This window comes from Sabethes cyaneus, chromosome 2, assembly GCF_943734655.1.
Source record: "Sabethes cyaneus chromosome 2, idSabCyanKW18_F2, whole genome shotgun sequence".
Lineage (NCBI taxonomy): Eukaryota > Metazoa > Arthropoda > Insecta > Diptera > Culicidae > Sabethes > Sabethes cyaneus.
The window spans coordinates 203,656,533-203,675,214 of record NC_071354.1 but is presented as its reverse complement, the minus strand read 5'-3'; the positions used below and the strand labels follow the sequence as shown (position 1 = coordinate 203,675,214).

At 42.7% G+C, this 18,682-nt stretch overlaps 1 protein-coding gene and 1 long non-coding RNA gene across 5 annotated transcripts in view; one reads left to right on the top strand and one right to left on the bottom strand.

The window, feature by feature from the left end:
- The window catches only part of LOC128734116 (transcription factor SPT20 homolog), a 36,475-nt gene that overhangs the window by 1,001 nt on the left and 16,792 nt on the right, over positions 1–18,682 (top strand). For all 4 annotated transcript variants that reach the window (XR_008411968.1, XM_053828140.1, XM_053828141.1 and 1 more), the window contains 3 exons: positions 15,306–15,441; positions 15,509–15,973; positions 16,035–16,215. Coding sequence is in view for 3 of the 4 variants with exons in the window: in XM_053828140.1 (XP_053684115.1) it covers positions 15,306–15,441; positions 15,509–15,973; positions 16,035–16,215 (782 nt within the window). In the remaining variant the exon portion in view is untranslated. The remainder of the gene's footprint in view (positions 1–15,305; positions 15,442–15,508; positions 15,974–16,034; positions 16,216–18,682) is intronic.
- On the bottom strand, positions 14,266–16,536 carry LOC128734117 (uncharacterized). The gene is made up of 3 exons (XR_008411969.1): positions 16,015–16,536; positions 15,288–15,956; positions 14,266–15,211 (listed from the first exon to the last, which is right to left on the bottom strand). It is a non-coding gene; the product is annotated as an uncharacterized LOC128734117 (long non-coding RNA).

Sequence of the window (18,682 nt, the reverse complement as noted above, 5' to 3'; positions counted from 1 at the left end):
GTGTAATAATGGTCTCGCACCGGGTGCACATCTTTATTGCCTGTGGGTGAAAGAAATGTAAACTGAAAAACTGCCAGCTAGTGGTTTAAGCTTATTTCAAACATTGGAATTATGAATTGATAAAGCTTTCAGTCACAAAGAGGTCTTTGTTCTATTTTATAAAAGTTTTTAAGATAATAAGATTATTCCAATACGTTATAATTTTTTTTGTCCTGTTTATAATTCTGATCTCGCTTATTCGAAACTGTGCCACAGCTAGAGTAGCATATTACCTTCTGAAGCCGGCGATGAAATTCGTTTAGCATGAATGAAAGTACCTGAGGAGTTTGGTTTGAAGATAAGGTAATTTACCTTGACCTTCACCCCTATTATCAGCGTTGCGAATAGTACGTGAATAACACGTCGCTCGATTTTTATAGACTTCAAAATTGCAACGTTTCTATGCCTATCTCTAAGCAAGAGAAACAATTGTATATTTAAAACTTATCGAGGAATGAAAAATGAAAAACTTATCGACGAATGACAAAATTGTACGAAATTGTAACAAACTATCATTAGATTCGTTGAATTCAAAGCTGATAAAAAAAGATTCTGTATAATGAACATTGCTATAACAACATATATTAAGGCCGCGTTTGACACAGTAGACCATCAAATACTCTTGCTCAAGCTCTCTAGATTGGGTGTATCTGATAGACTGACTTCATGGTTGAGCTCATATGTTACAAACCGTACTCTACGTATCTAACTGGATTCCACAGTTTCACGTGCATTCAGTAATACTTCTGGTGTCCCACAAGGCAGTTACTTGGGGCCTTTGCTTTTTGCCTTGTACTTCAACGACATTGCTATTCTGCTGGGTTCCGGATGCGTACTGGTATATGTCGACGATCTAAAGATCTATCTAGTCGTGAAACCTTTGCTGATTGGTGCAACAGAAACAAGCTAACAATAAGTATCGCTAAATGTGTAGTTATAACATTTCATCGTTATAATGTGGCTATCATCATCAATCATCATCAAAATGTCTCGTAATTTTAGTTTCCTAAAATCCTATTCATTTAAGACGTAGGATCCAAAGATCATGTGACACAATAGTGCTACTGCAGGACAGTTGCAAATTACGTGATATGGTGTACCGTAGTCGGATTCACATAAATTACAATGAAACGATTAAGCTCGCTGAATCGTAGTCATATGATAATTAACTCTGCAGTGACCAGTCAGTGATCTGAAAAGAATACTGCAATTTTTCTTAGAGTGTCGCAAAAGAAATTTCGCAACCTTCTCACAACGCTTAACAACGAAACTTTTCGTTTGACGACAAGTTTCAAGATTTTCCCAATAACGTTAATGTTCAGATGAAAACCAAGATCGAATCTTTTGTTTTATCCAACATGCCGCAATTGGTAAAGCATGTTCTGATCCGAAAACCAACTTTTCTGCTCCAGATCATGCAAGTTCATCAGCCCATTCATTTCCGGTTATACCAGAATGGCCAGAAGTAGACAATCTTGCCTATCAGTTCTTTCTGTAGTGCAAACTGAGCTCCGCACATAATTGCAAAGATTTCAGCATGAAAAACGATGCAGTAATTACCCAACGAATAGGATTCCTCTAAGTCCAGCTCACGGCAGTAAACACCAGTACCCGCGCGACCTTCGTATAAGGAACCATCGGTATAACAGAACACTTAGTCGGAAATTTTCCTTTCCATGTAGCCTGACATCCACTCCTCTCGAGGAGGAAAGTCACTTGAGAAAGTCCTATACGGAAAAGTACGCATGAGCGTATAGCTTCTAGGACGGCAGTAGGAGTTGTAGTAAATTCACCAGACATTTCCATTAAACACACCCTTTGAAGATGGTTTAGCTTTGTCTGGACAGTCACAATTTCCCCTCTCTGCCACCATACAAGACAACCATACGCCAGTATGGTCTGACAACGACCATGTATAACCAGTGTATGTATTTGGGTTTAAGCCCCCAAGAGTTGCCAATTGCTCATCTACATTGCCCAAGGACCATGCACGCTTTTTTAATTCGGAAATCCATATTTGTGGACCAGTCAAGCTTGGAGTTGAGAATCAACCCCACGTATTTTACCTCGTTCACAATATCAACATCCAAATCGTAAAAGCGCAGAGCGCGAGCTCCTTTAGTATTTCTACGTCTTGAAAATAAGACGATAGATGTTTTGCTCGGATTTACCGAAAGTGCAATTTCTCGGCACCACGTTTCCACGACGCGTAGTGCTTGCTGCGTTAAGTCAAATAATGTATGTGCTTATGCACTTTCCAACTACTAGGATGGCATAGTCATCCGCAAATAGCCTAGCCTAGGCCATTGAGTTTCCTCAGTAGGCCATCTGCCAAAAGGTTCCATAAAAGAGGCGAGAGAACGCCACCTTGTGGACATCCACAAACACTTTGCTTCCAAATGCTTGCTTGCCGTAAGGACGAAAAAAGCAATCGGTTACTAAGCATTTGTTCTATCCACTTTATGATTAGTGAAGGCACATTATGATAACGAACAGCCTCCAACATGGAAGCGAAAGATACGTTATCAAACGCGCCTTCAATATCCAAAAAGTTCCTAAGCAAGATTCCTTTTGTGAAAAAGCAACTCAATTTTATCCACCACATCATGTAATAAAGTGGTTGTAGACTTGCCACTTTGATAAGCATGTTGTGCTGAATGAAGAGGAACTTCTAGTAAGCTTGTTTCGCGGATGTGGTGGTCAACAATCCGCTCAAGTGATTTAGGCAAGAAAGACGTTAGACTGATTGGTCTAAAATTTTTGCTTCCTCGTATGTCGCGCGTCCACCTTCAGGAATAAACTTAATGGTTATTTCACGCCATTGAGTTGGGATGTACCCAAAAGCGATACTACACACAAACATCCTTATCAGAATATGTATTTGAATCCTCTCTGCAGTAGAATAGGGTATATTCCATCTGTTCCAGGAGATTTATATGGAGAGAAGCTGTTCAACTGTCCGACCGAACGCCCATGAGTCTAAGCCACCTAAAACGATTTCTGTTTTCAGGTTCCACACAGCCTGGAAAGTGACTATAAAAGAGACATTCCAGGATTTCATCGTCATTCGAACAGTATTCGCCGTTCGAACTTCAAATGTTATTAACCTGATAATCTTTCGATTTTGACAGTATTTTATCAAGTCGACTTGCCTCGCCGAAACTGGAAACGTTGCTGCAGAATCTGTGCCAGTTCGTGCGTGCTGAAAATCATAGAGCCTTTGCATAGGCTTTCCGGGCCTGCTTGAAAGGCTCCACGCCATCTCTACGACGTCTATTCCTGGCTCTCCTGTATCGTTTCTTTAGAATTCCCGAGATGAGAGTTTCACCAGAGGTGTTCCTCTAGTCGTTTTAATAGTTTTTAGCGGGTAAGCTTTTCAAAAGCTTCCGCAATTAAAGATGTTGTGACATCTACAGTCGATCCAAGACATCCAAGTCGATCGATGACTCAATCGTCGGTTCGAAGCCTTGAATTTGATTCTCGTATTCAACAGTTTTTACTGCAGAAAATAAAGATGTCCCGCTTCTATAAATTAGTCCAAATAAGATGATGTGAGATACATGTGTAAGTTCGGAGGCATTGTTGCATTCACCGATAGAGTTACAGCTGAACTTGGAGGATTATCGATGAGCGAAGAAAGGCGAAAGCCAGCGCTGAGAGGTCATGAAGCACGAATGATACGTCGAGCTGGTGAGTTGAAAATTCTTACATACTAGGCAAGAGCGTCTGTGTTAATTCCCTACATGAGGAAAGAGAAAAGTTTGCCGCCAATTGATCAATGCAAAGATATTGCTCAAGCACAGAGCTAGCCAGAGCTACAGACCAGCTGAATTATTGGCCTGAACAGTTTGAACATCTGTTCCGAGTTTCGATTATTGCAGGCAAACACATGGCGCTCAACAGCGTCAAAAAATTGAAGCAGAAATAAAACATGAAGTTTAGTAAAGCACTAAAATGTGTTGTTTTTCAACTGAGATACGGAAAGCTAACCCAGTATTGTTACCGCAAATGTGCATCAGCTCTTTAGCAATATCTGGGAAACCGCGACATTTTCAATAGAGCGGATGCAAGGCCTCCCAGTTGGCCTCGGGGTATGATGCTGGCCTAATAAGCCAGTCGTCGTATGTTCACATCTCGACTGGGAGAGGCTGTTAGAGTCAATCGGGTCGTAGCAACTGGCCCTGCAATTGGCCTGTACTCTAACAACTGGCTGCGAAGTCTGTCGTATAAAAACAGAAGGTCAACTTTCGATAGTTTAATGTAGCACCTAGGCTTTGCTTTGCTTTAGATGCAGGGCATTTCAATAATTTCTAAATGAAATGAAATCTATCTGACCATGTGAAATGGTGCAGCATCGTGTCGCTCACAAAGATCTTAACCGGATCCAGGAGAAAATTGACACTACTCTCCGGAGACAAGAAACTGGATTCCGTGCTGGTCGATCATGGACCATATCATGACGCACCGTATTATGTTGGAGAAAATCAAAGAACTCCAGGCTTTCTGTATTGATTTAGAAAAAGTAAATTTTAAACACACATTCACGATTGGAGCCATCGACCGTAAACCAAATTGAGGATTCCCCTGGAATCCTTCGATATGATCTCCTGCTCTGTCAACTGCGATCTGATATGCAGAGCAAGTTTGATGATCGCTCTGATAGCTCGAAGGCAGCAGGTCTCATAGTTGACGTAACAAATCGACACTATATTAACAATCCCTCCAATTTTATAGTAGCTGTATAACCGGTCGGAAGTTTTCAGAGACTGAACTAATAGATCAGAGAGGCCAGAACTCTAGAAGTGCCTTTGCGTGCCCACGCATCACATCTTTATTGATTTTAAAGCAGCATAAGATACAGTCGATCGAAAGCAGCTATGACAGATAATGCACGAACATAGTTTTTTGGACAACAAGACACGACTTATCAGCTGCCAACTAATTTTACAAATGCTCCATTCATCACTTTTTAAATTTTACTTGGCTGAGGTGCAGTAATCAAAAGAGCAAAATCAGAATGAAAGGAGCATACTAAGCCTGTCTGGAGGGGGTGATCCGAGAGCGGGTGTCGAAACGAGAGGCACGCTTTTTGACAAAAGTGGCCAACTATTATGCATCGCAGATGACTTCGATATCATAACCTTGCGACGGTGAAGGCAATCAACGAGTGAAAGTGAAGCCTACGAGGACCGGGGTAACAATAAATTCGTCGAAGACCAAATACATGAAAAGAAGAGGCTCAAAGGAGACACGCGCGCCTTTCATGCACAGTAGCCGTTGACGGCGATGAACTAGAAGTGGTAGATGAGTTCGTGTATTTGGGATCGCTGGTGACCGCGAACAACAACGCTAGCAAAGAGATCCAGTAGCGCATTAAAGCGCGGGTAATCAGGCCTACTTTGCCCTTCGCAAAACGCTACGATCAAGAAGCATACTGCACCGGTAGACCGGAAGTTCTAAACAAATTTGAAGTTGTGGCGATACTCACGGAGGACATACGAGTCGTATTCGAATGAAAGGTGCTGCAGGTGGAGTCACCAATCACGGGCTACAGGCACTGCTTGGAAAGGTTTCCATTGTGCATCTGGGGAATGTAAGCAGGCTACGGTAGGCCGCGCACGTCCTAAGGATGCCGGACGACAGTGTGTAGAGCATTGGAGTAAGGGTAAATTTCAATACACACAACTATGTTGACCACGTCGACGATTTACCGGGCGTCGATAATTTAGGGGTTTTAAGAAGGAACTCCTACTAATCTATGCTGGTCAATGTTTTTCAACAAAATGGTAGTCATACACTCATATTAACTGATTTTTTTACAGGAGGTATATTGTTGTATGAAATGTCGTCAGAGGGTTCGCGGACAAAAAAGGTTGGGAACCACTGCCATACATCATAAAATCTCGCTGCTTGGTACATTCCTGAAATTTATGGACTGGCTCAGTTTTTAGCTATGCGGCAGATTTCTACAAGCTTGAGTTCCCACTTTTCTATATTTTGTCACCCACTTTTATTTCCAGTTTACCCACTACTCATTTATCCCTCAACATTAGTGCCCGAGCAGCGCGTTTCTCACAATTGAATAATTGAAATAAGCACTCAGATATTCTTCAAGATATTAAAATGGGACTTCTCTTGTTTGCGCTATTTCTCACCGATATCGCTGTTTTGCTTAGAAATCACTGCAATTTAATTAATGTTGATAGGCTTAAAATATATTTGGATGTTTGTTCGAAAGAATAACAGATTGGAGCCGGCTTTGGAGACTTTTGGATGTAAATCAGTATCTCGAAATAGCAAGTATGTAATGGATTTCAACCGCATGTCTATAATCCAACAATTTTCAATCAAATCAAATAAATGAGAACGTACATACTTGTAAGTGTCGGCATTATTAAGAATGCCAACAGTCGTGTGCATGATTAAGCACAGTGAATGGCAGTCGTTAACAAATGCAATAAATCTATCAGAAGGCTCACTGATTTGGCAAAGAATTGAAAAATGTAAAATATTGCACCGTCTGTGAGTACTAGATTTAGTGGTATGTATTTTCAAGATGGTTATTTCATTCAAAAAGAATTCTTCACTAAAATTGTTGATCAATTTCTTTCCAGATGTCAGCTTGTATGTGTTTATGTAGTCGCAGATCACTCATAGTTGCGGATATTCCTAGATCATGTTTAAGTTCACATATTTCTCTATCAGATTTGTACATTGCATGGTTAAAAATTACAAGTAAATTACAAGTGTCATTCCAGATTTGAATCGATCATTCAAAACAATGTTTAAAACATGTTTTATTTGAAAATTTTTGAAAAGTGCCTACACTTGTATTCTGCATTAAAGTCCTTGACTTGAAGCTGCGTCTAAACGAAACCTGCGACGTCTGGGGTCAATGAGTATGCTGCTAGTTCCCCTGAACTTCAAGTAGTGTCTGCGACTGTGTTATTTACACCCATCTGCAACCAAGCTCCAGTTGAGAGATCGTTTCTGTGTTCATCATCTGAACAATATCAAGCATCTTCCGACCACCCTAATGCATGCATATGTGACCAAACAAACGGGCTCGTACGACCAACCAAACCAATTACTGATACCGACGTAAAGGGAGACGCAAGTTTTTACGACGGTTTTCTAGTGCTGCATCCCGCAGTTTGGCGCTAATCGTTATCAAAGTGTGAAAGATCACCCATTAATCTAATGAGTCCATATTTACTTTCGCTGACGGTTGTGTTTACCGCCCGTTGGAAATCTGTCGATGCTGTTTTTCCTGGACCTTTTCCGACGACATTTACTATAATTACGTCAGGTCGTTATTGTCAGTCAGTATTAAACGTGAAATAAACTCTGATGGTACAACAAAGATCATAACGGTAAATATGTTGATTCGCAAACTATATTTTTTAGTACAGAAAAAAATAATACAATTTTTTCAGCATTACATTATTCCCAAGTATTTTCCCAGGGGAATAATCGATACCAGCATAACTCAGGTCGTTTGCCCCTTCGGCAAGTTTTCTCTTCAATTAGGCACAGTCGTTGTGGTAATTCAAATAACGAAAAACGAGACGACAGTAATGACACCCAGCGCCAAATTTGCGCTCACGATAATTTATGTAAGGACCAAACCAGAACATAAACAATGGCCATCCTACATCAACAATTTTTTTTACATCCAACAACATGCCACGAAGCACCACAGACGACACGGTGATTATGAAAATGCTGGCCGAGGCCTTGAATAACGAGAATCTTTGAGGCCGCATGGTTTCTGTTTGTGCGGCACACATGAGATGAATGCACTGTGCTTAAAGCTGGGATGTTTCGCTTGCTACATAGAGTCCGAAGAAGACTGCGCTGTGCGAGAGCTAACACGCGCCTGTTTTGAATCGGATGTGAAAACTCAAAATTAGATTCGTTACATTCTAGGAATGATCGGTCGTCGCGACGCGACACACCAGCAGGCGCTGTTGCTGACCTAAGAGAACCAGTATAGACGAGGCTAAAAATAGCCGATGTGCTGCACTTGCTGCTGGTCGACTCGACGGAGGTTGGAGTCGGAAAGATGCGTTTTTTCTGTTTTCTGTTTCTAGATCGGGAGGGGACATAAACTGTCCAACGCCGGTTGAGGGTGGTCGGGAGTGGTCGACGGTGTCGGAGACTTGATCTCTGGATCGAACCGAGCGGCGGCGATGCACATGACATTCTAAGCGTAAAGGTCGTTCGTACATCTTCTGGTCTGGCTGTACAATGTAAATAACATAAGAAAGCTAATCTCATTGCGTCGATTGCCGGTGGCATGAGGTTTTTTTTTCTATTTGAAAAGTCCCACCATTACGGGACTGCAATAAGAGAAAAAAAGTATATAAATGTGATAACAACCGTTTCATCCTTAGACTAACTGCGCTCTTGATAATGACAATAAAGCGTTTCAATGTCTCTTCCTATGTTGTGCTGCTTTCCATTCAACTTGAATTTAGAATGCATATTTTTCTTAACGGTGGCGCGTGATTATCGGACTGTGGAAGTTTGCGTTGCGTTCAACGTTGGAAAGGTTATATAATACTTGCCGCTTATCAGTATTTTTGCCGGTCGTCCAGGGAGGTAAATTTAGCTTGTCTTTGATGTGCATAGCTAACTTTACTGCATGATAATAGCGAAACCTGTCTGTTTTATGGTAGCATAAGCGCACAGTATGATTTAGATTGAATAAACACGAGTATTCAATACAATTGTAATGCATATATAAATCTCAGTGGTTCTCTTTATAAAATCTTGTGGCTTCACAAAATGAAATTAGAATAATGAATATCTGATCTGATAAAATACAGATTTTCTCCACCCGCAGTCTAGCCAAGCCTACAGCACTTCAATGGAATGCTAAAGGGTCGAGTTTTCCCCGGTACGTCGTCATTTTTCTGTAAGTAAATCTGAAACGTCACTTCATAGAAAATCGATGCGACGGCCTTTGTTTTTTGGGGTACAATACTGAGGGGTCCATCTTAATGGGGGTACTGTCAAACGTCTCGACACGCGCCAGTCGGCTTCAACCTGGTCGAGCCATCTAGTATGTTGGGCTCCCCTATTCCTAGTGCCGGTGGGGTTTTTGAAGAGAACAGATTTCACAGCACAGTCGTCCGGCATCCTTGCGACGTGGCCGGCCCACCGTAGTCTCTCAACTTTCGCCAGGAGTACGATGGGGATCTCTCCAAGTAGTGCCTGCAACTCGTGGTTTATACGCCTACGCCACTCTTCGCTTTCCGTTTGTACTCCGCCAAAAATAGTCCGCAACACCTTTCGTTCAAATACGGCAAGTGCATGTATGTCTTCCATAAGCAAAGTTACTGTTTCAAGTCCGTAGATGACTACCGGTCTGATTAGCGTTTTGTACATTGTCAGCTTTGTGCGGCGGCTCATGCTCCTTGATCAAAGCGTCTTGCGGAGAGAAAAGTAGGCTCGATTTCCAGCTGGACTGCGTCGTTGAATCTCCTTACTTGTATTATTGTCGGCGGTAACCAGAGATCCTAAATATACGAATTCATCAACCATTTCCAGTTTATCGCCGTCAATAGTCACTATCTGTGGGAGGCACACGTTGCTTTCTCTGGAGTCTCTTCCTGCCATATATTTGGTTTTGGACGGATTGATTTGTAACCCCATCCACCTAGACACCGTTTTTAGTCTGGCGTAGATTGCCTCCGCCGTCCCAAGGTTTCTAGTAATGATGTCGAGGTCGTTTGCGAAGGCTAGGAGTTGGCTACCCTTGCTGAAGATCGTACCTCTCGTTTCGAAGTCCGCTCGCCGGACCACACCTTCAATAGCGATATTGAATAACATACAGGACAGTCCATCCGCTTGCCGCAACCCCCTGCCTGAGTCTAAAGGACTGGAGAGTGTCCCCGAAACGCGCACATAGCACTCGCTCCAGAGTAGCTTTGCTAAGCCGCGTCAGTTTGTCCGGAAAACCGTACTCGTGCATCATCTGACATAGCTGTTTGTGTTCGTATGATGCCCTGGAAACCACGAAAATAAGATGCGTGGGCACGTTGTACTCCTGGCATTTTTGAAGGATTTGCCGGATAGTGAAAATTTGAACTTTTTGTTTTGGACAGACCACACCTTCCATATATTCATCCGATAGTTTCTCCCTCTTCCAAATCCTTGAAATTATCCAGTGAATTGCCATTGCCAGTGGTTCTTTGCCATGTTTGTAGACTTCTGCCGGGGGTTAGTCCTTTCCGGCGGCTCTATTATTCTCAGCCGATCGATTTCTCGCCGGTTCTCTTCGAGATCAGGAACCGGCATGCTATTCTTGTTTGTATGCACTTCTGGGTCAACTTCCGATGGATCTCCTTCTGTCATATCGCCATTGAGATGCCCATCGAACAACTGCTTCCACCTGTCGACCACCTTGCGTTCGTTGGTGACCAGGTTTTTTTCTCATCGCTCCTACACATATCAGGCTTCGGTATGTATCCTTTACGAGATTGGTTCACCTTCTCATAGAACTTGCACGTCTCATCAACGCGGAATAGTTGTTCTAACTTTTCACGATCTCTGTCGTCCTTCTGTCTGGTTTTTTTCTCCTTAGGATCGTGGTTAACTCGTTCCGCGCTTGTCGATACTTGACAAATTCTCGCTCTAATTTTTCTAAGTTCTTTTTTTCCTCTCCATCGCTTGTTGGTATTCCCCGTCAAACAAGCCATTTCGTGTCATTCGTTCGTCCAGTTTCTTCAGCTAGTTGCGGCCTCATTGACGGCCGAGCGTATCCTGCTCCATCCGCCTTCGAGGGTCGAAGCGCTGAGTTCCACAGAAGAAGGTAGAGCTTCATCCAGTAGGCGTGCGTACTTCCCGGAATACCAGAGGATGTATGATGAGAAGAATGCAGCGCGGGCGTCGATGCTGCGGAAGGGAATCCGTCAAAACGTGGAACGATATAGACAGAAACGAAGACAGTAAACCCACTTTTTCCGGGATAAGAAGCGCCACTAGAAGAAAATAAAGTGCGAAGATATGGAGCAGTTGTATCGCTCTCAGGAAACGCGTAAATTCTACAAGAAACTGAACGTATCCCCGCGAAGGCTTTGTGCCTCGGGCCGAAACATGTCGAGATAAGGACAGAGGGATCTTGTCGGATGAACGTAAGGTGATCGAAATGTGGAAGCAGCCCTACAATGAGCAGCTGTATGGCGCGGAGACGAAATATTCAGACAGCAGGGAGAATGACTCCAACAGTACGGCGGACGATGGTGATGTGCCGACCCGCACAATAGGTGAAGTGATCGAAGCCATCAAGCAGCTTAAGAACAATAAGGTAGCTGGCAGAGATAGTATCGCAGCGGAGTTTATCAGGATGGGCCCGGATAGCTTGGCTACCTGTCTGCACCGGGTGGACGGGTGATCGCCAACGGACCAACTCTTTGTGCTGCGACGCCTCCAAAAGTGTCGCGAATACGCACCACCTTTTCATAGATTTCAAGGCCACCTACGATACTATCGACCGTGAAGAGCTATGGAAAACTATGGACGAAAACGGCTTTCCCGGGGAGCTGAGAAGATTGATTAGGGTCACGATGGGTGGTCTTCGGTACTGTTTGAGGGTTTCGGATGCGTTATCAGACCGGTTTGAAACACGCAGCGGACTTCGACAAGGCAATGGTATTTCCTGTCTCCTATTCAACATCGCACTAGAAGGTGTTACAAAACGTGCGCGTTTTAATATGCGGGGCACGATCTTCAATAAACCTAGCCATTTTATCTGTATCGCTGACAACGTAGACATTAGGCCGTATGAATAAAACAGCTTACTTTGCTTCTACTGCTTACCCGTGTAAATGTTATGGGAAAGTTTGCTCTAACCCTTTATTCATACGGCCTAGTGTCGGAAGAACGTTTCAAGCGGTTGCTGAGCAGTATACTGAACTGAAACTTGCAGCAGTGAAGGTTGGACTAGTGGTGAATACGTTCAAACCAAGTATCTGCTAGCAGGACGAATTTGTATACTTCGGGTTGTTGATAACGTCGGATAACAACTGCAGCAGAGAAATACACAGACGTATTCTTGCCGGAAGTCGTGCTTCCTACGGACTCCACAAGACCCTAAGAGGTTTGGTAAGCTTCACCCCCGTACCAAATATACCATGTATCAAAACGCTAATAAGTCTTCTACAGGCACGAAACGGGGACTTGAAAGCACTGGCCGTTTGTGAACGTCGTGTCCATAGGATTATCTTTGGTGTATTGAGAACGGTGCATGGAGGAGAAGCATAAACCATGAGCTGACGCAGCTCTTCGGCGAACGTAGTATTCAGAAAGAAGGGTACAATTGGCGGGACATGTTATGAGAATGCCGGACAACAAACCCGAAAAAATGATGTTCTCTTCGAATCTGGTTGGTACCAGACGCAGAGGTGCACAGCGTGCTTGGTGGTTAGATCAAGCTGAACATGATCTGGAAAGTGTGGGACAGTCGTGAAATTGGAGACGGAGAGCCATGGACCAAGTTAATTGGCGGAACATTATGTGATGTTCGAGAAAACCGGGCATCGATGAGAATGTGATCGATTTGGTACAATATCCGTTAGTCAAGTGACCTCCAGGTGGCTTTGGTGATGTCTTTGCGGAGAAAGAAAGTGCTTCTGATCCCTAGACTTTGGAAAGCTGCAAATTTAATGCATCGCTGGCCGTTTTCGTTCCTTTTTGTGTGCAGGCTGTGTGGCTTGATCACTGGTCTATACAACGCATCCCTGCAGATCTAGGCGTGTTATAGCTGTTCTTGTAGCACTCTGTCGCCACCTACGAAACTGTGTGGTTTGCAGTTCCAGGTACCAAGCATCCATTCCATGTCCTTGTTTCGTCGCCTTTGTCTATGTCGAATGTTCCGAGCCGAATTGGCTGCAGTGGCAAGACAACACATTTTTTAACTTAACTCCCGCTCAGATATTGTCGTGTGCTACTCCTAACATGGGGTACAACCGCGCGCTTGGTTGAGGAATCGTCTAGCCACTGCAATAAGTGCGATTGATATACCAGCTGCGGATTTAGATACTCTAAACCTGCCATTTCTACATGTCGGGGTGGACTACTTTTGACCGTAAACTACTTTTACCATGAAATTGTGATTCATATCGAGATTGTCTACTTCATCAATACCGAATCCTGTGTTACTTCATTTTTCGAAGAGGCAAGCTTTATGTATTCTACAGTAACCGCAAACTTACTCACTTACTTATGTGTCCATGTCCGCCGGTCCGGTAGAACAAAGGGATGAAATCAGAGATCTCCATTGCTGATGGTTATTCGCCTCAGCTTTTACCTATCGCCAGGATAGTAACCGTAGATGTTGGAGTAAATAGAGTGCTTAAAAAACCTAACTCTCAATTCGTCAGAACGAACTAATGGAGCAGTGTAAAGATTCTGAAACCAGCTGGCTGAACCTGCCTAAGTCTGCACCTCATATGGGCGGCAACTGGGAACGCTTGCTTGGAAGCGTTGAGAAAAATCTAGTAGTGATTCTGCCAGCGCGAAATGCCAGGGAAGAGTCGTTTCAATTGGGTATTATTATTCCCGGATTTTTTTCAACAACAACGAACCTGAGGGTGTGATTCGGCAGGCGGGCATAAAGACGAGATGTGTGACAAGAGCAGCCAACTCATTGGCTTCGCACATAACTTCGACGTTATTACTATTTAGAAGTTTTGCGACGGCAAAGGTAATCTCTGTCGTTTAGGCTAAAAATCAATGCATCGCGAACCGACGCAAAGTGCGGCGAAATTTACTCTCTTTAAGGCACCAGGGGGGAACTTGCGAGATTAGCTTGACCAAATTGAAACTTACTTGCGAGAGTCAAGCTCGAGACAGTCGAAGAAAATAGCGAGGAATAGTATAGGAACGAGTGGAGTTCTTGATGCGGTACTAATCGAAGCATTTGAGAAACGATTTTGTGTTGCAGATTCTATAAATCATCCTCGTTTCAAAAATAGCTATGCTAAGTCGAAGTCCTAGAGTATGTAGTAAAATATAGGAGACGTTTGTTCGTGTATTATACTTGGCTCTTGCTGCTTTTGAAAGGATGATGTTGGAGACCTGGAACCTTTCTACAAACGCAGAAGAGTTATTCGGTTTTTTATGTCTCGGTGTTTCATTTCGAATATTTTACAGCTCGCTCATAAACTTTAATATGAAGTAAAGCAAGAAAATTACAAATGCGCACTGTTTATTGTCACTATTTTTGCCATTTGTATTGCTATTTTGGAATATGAGTAAGAGATTTACAGCAGCCGAACACCAAACGAATAGGAACCAGAATGCACTAAGCTGGCGCCTATTTACAATACTACAAAGTACAGTCTCGTATTCGATCCTTATCTGCGCTGCGATAAGGAAGGCCCTCGTTAGTGTAATCTTACCGGCAGGCGTGGTGAAAGCAGTCAGGCCAGTTCATGTGACGGAAAGAATTTTGCGATGTGCTGCAGATATGAAATCTGAAGATAACATAGCCTTGAAGTTGAAGCTCAAAATTGCATTCCAATGATAAGCTCGCATGTGAGTCTGTTTTTCTTCACATTATTGATTTCGTAACGTGATCTTTACCTGCTTTCTTGATTAGTTCTGTCATCGCAATGTGTGTTTCCACAAATCTGTCGTCTATTTTCGGGTGAGCAAAAAGGGCCAATCCTACTCTCGAGTTGCTATTTCGGGATGTCTACTTGTTTTAGAGCATATTTCGTCGCGTGACGTGCTTGAATTGATCTTGAAATACGACGTCGTCGTCGTCGTCGGGGTGCTATGGCAGCCAAGCGAAAATCCTGCGTCGTAATTTACGACCAGTGCTAAAGTCTGTCATTAGTGGTAGGTATGGTTCGATGGGCCGTGTGGATTTCTGAGCTCATTTATACGACGACGATCGTAAATGGCGCAAACTGGGCGGGTTCTAATATTAGCGGATGATCAAGCGATTAATTATCTTTATATGCTTTCTGATTGAGCTCGAAAGGACATCGTCGCGTGCATGTTTTGTTTGTCCCGAAGATTTCCGCTGACGAGAAGATAAACAATATTTGTTGTGTTGTCGTTTTTTTCGAATCAGCACAAATATTATAGGGAATATATTTCCTACAGTGTAGACTATTTTTCATTTCATTACGTCGGAATGTTTTTGCTTTGCGGTATCCTAAATAATTATGTGGGCGAGCAAAAAGAGCAAATTTAATTCAAAGCTATGTAAAGATATTAAAACATTTTTCTACCTCTCGTTCCTGTTACAGAATTCGCTTGGGTGACGTTAGCGACAAATGATTCATACTCGTTGGGCGCGCTCGTGGTGGCGCATTCGCTCAAGCGAGTGCACACAGCCCACCAGCTGGCCGTCCTGATAACGCCCGGCGTTTCGGAAGCAATGAAGTGAGTAACCTTCTCCCTACAGAAAAATTGATCGTCCAGACCTAACAGATCTATTTTTTTCCATTAGAAACAAGCTTCGTGCCGTGTTCGACGTGGTGGAAGAGGTCAATCTGCTGGACTCCAAGGACGCGGCTAACCTGGCTTTGCTGAAGCGCCCCGAGCTGGGAATTACCTTCACAAAGTTGCACTGTTGGCGGCTGGTGCAGTACGAGAAGTGCGTTTTTCTTGACGCTGATACGCTTGTGCTGCGTAACTGTGACGAACTGTTCGAACGCGAAGAACTGTCCGCTGCACCGGACGTCGGTTGGCCCGATTGCTTCAACTCCGGCGTGTACGTTTATCGGCCTAGCTTGGATACGTTCTCCAGTTTGCTGCAATTTGCCGTCACCAATGGCAGTTTCGATGGGGGCGATCAGGGTCTGCTCAATTCGTACTTCTCCGACTGGGCCTCCAAGGATATTTCGAAGCACCTACCCTTTGTGTACAATACTTCGTCGGTGGCCTCGTACTCGTATCTACCAGCATTTAAGCAGTGAGTATATTCCATCAATTTTTGTTTCATTTTGGATTTACCAATATTGGACCGGTTTTAGATTCGGACAAAACACGAAGATCCTACACTTTATTGGAACGGCCAAACCGTGGTTGCAAAATTTCAACTCCGAGACGCGTAAAGTGTACGTCCCTGGCGGTTATCAGCATCTAGCCAACTTCCTGCAATACTGGTGGGATATCTTCTGCGAGGATGTCCACTCACGTCTCTCCTCAGAGATGGTAAGTACCTGACGCCACTTTTGATTTTGTATGTCTTTGCCTTCCCCTCTTTGGTAAGACACGCGCCTCCTCGTTTTGCTGCAATCTCGGTTTTCACCCGGTATTTTCTGAAAAACAAAGTTAAATACGAAAGCTACTTTCCGTTGAAATCCAGTTTTTCCAAATTTGCTATTTCAAGTCTGATCTTATTAGGATTGATGTAAGTAGAAAGGTAAGACGCGGTTAGCTCCGTGCGCACGCTTTCCGGTGTGTTGTTCGCTTCGATGGTGATTGTAGAATGTAGTAGAGCTTTTGCAAACGCTTTTATTAACTCTTGTTTTATATTGTTGTTTCTGACGTACGCTTACAGTCTTTTTTAACCTAAAGCTTCACAATTTACACTCTATAGTTAAGTGACGAAACATATGTTTCCGATGCACCTGTATATAATTTCTGCACCTTTCCCTAGTGTTTGATATTCTGTAGTATTGTCAATATTTGTGGCTCGAGCAGCACGTAGTATTTTACTGTAATGTTTACATGCTAGTATTTTACTGTAGTAGGGAGAAAGTGAATGAAACGGGATGACAATGCTGTTGTATTGCTGTTTGTTGACTTCCTACCGGGTGCTTTGTCATAGAGATTCTGCCAAGTGAAACACGAGATTAGATGCTAGGATTACTTTGACTGTGTCATTAAAAGAATTCGGCATTCCACGACACTGCGACGACTATAGTCAGCGACGCAACGTCACGGCACGAGGCCGCATTTATCGCCGCGACATCGTGTGAATGTGACGCACTCACTTGGCGCTTGTTTCAACTGAACTTTGAATTTATTGAGCGGGCTGAGTTGTACGAGGCTATTTAAATCGAAAGTTCAGTGATCATTGTTCACCTGTGCTGAATCAGTAAGTATTGAGTGCTTTTTTAAAAGGAAACTTGTCTTTTCGAAAAAGCAAAACAGTCGTCGAAATTAATTTATGCAGAGGTTTTTCTGAAAATGGAATGGGAACGTTAGTGTAGCTACTTTTAAATTGAGCCCAGAAGGACGTAAGGTCGAGCGGATGTGAGGGTTGTGTAACATTTAACTGAAGACCATAAAGTACTGTTGTTACTATTTCGCGGAAATTTCATGAAGTTACTATTTCGCAGTCCGCGCACTATCCTGCTGAAACTTCTACTGCAAATTGTGCAAAGTGTTGTTTATAGATGTTAGTGGAGTTTGAACTAAGTAAGGAATTTTAAGGAATTTCCATTTTACCCAGTTCAAAGGTTCACCAATATCCGAGAATCACAGGGCCTGAGGAAAACGTTGGGTTCGAATCCGGTTGTAATGGTTCCCATTATAGCTTGGTTCAATCCACGGATCCTCCAGCTTGGGTAAAAAGGAACGATCGACGAACCTAGTAAGTATTGTTAAATAACTGAGTTACGGTGACTACATCCCCAAAAGAACTTGGTAAGTGTTGCTTTAATGACCCATTCTTATCTGGCTTTCCGCACTTTCCCACTCACATCTTGTCCCACACTGTTTGAATTCTATAACACCTTGATTTCATTACTTTCTTCTACCGCTATCTCCGTCTATTGAAAAGGCTAACGGTATTTAAAAGATATTAATGCGTGGCCTTATTTTGAAGGTAAAAACAACAAAACATGAGTTTGGTCTAAGTCTTCTACATGAAGGTAAAATGTTTCAAAGCGAATAGTGTAAACCTCCCACCATATATATTCACCAGCGTTCGTGAGGCTGTGGGCAAGTGAAAGAAAATTTTTGATGATAGGGTTTATTTCTAATTCCCGTCTTAGTAAGTAAAGCCATTCTAATTTTCATCATTTATTGGATGAATTTAATGAATACTTCAAAAGTTCTTGTGCCAATTTGACTAAAACACACTTACTTTCCGATCCGGGAACTTTGAAATCACTGAAAAGCGATTATTAAAGCATATTATTGAAATTACGCAACTGACTTTATGTCTTAAATTCGTCGTACCGTTTTAAAATCCGTCCATCAAAATTTTTAATCGTTCGACTAAAGATTACAACAATGTTTACGAAGCTAAAGTGCATGTATTTGTGTAGGACGGCATGACAAATGTGATTCTGCAAAATTTCTGCAGGTCTGACAAGTTTGCCTGGCTGTAGAATAACGACAATGCGTTTCATGAGTTATTTTCATTTATGAGTGACGGAAATTAAAACGATTAGTCGACATTTTCTTCTTCGTTGTACGAAAAAACGTAGCGAATTTGGCTGATAGGACTTCTTTAATGATAAAAAAGCATTTAAATAGATCTCAGCTCACTTTGATTGATCGCGTATGATAGACAACAAATTAAAATATTAGGGAATTACTAGTTTTGCATTGTATGTCATAAAAATGCTGATATTATTAATAATTTGTGGACAGGACGGGAATAGGCAACTACGACGAAGCAGCAACATACCCTACATCAGACGGAAGCGAAATGAATCTTCCAATT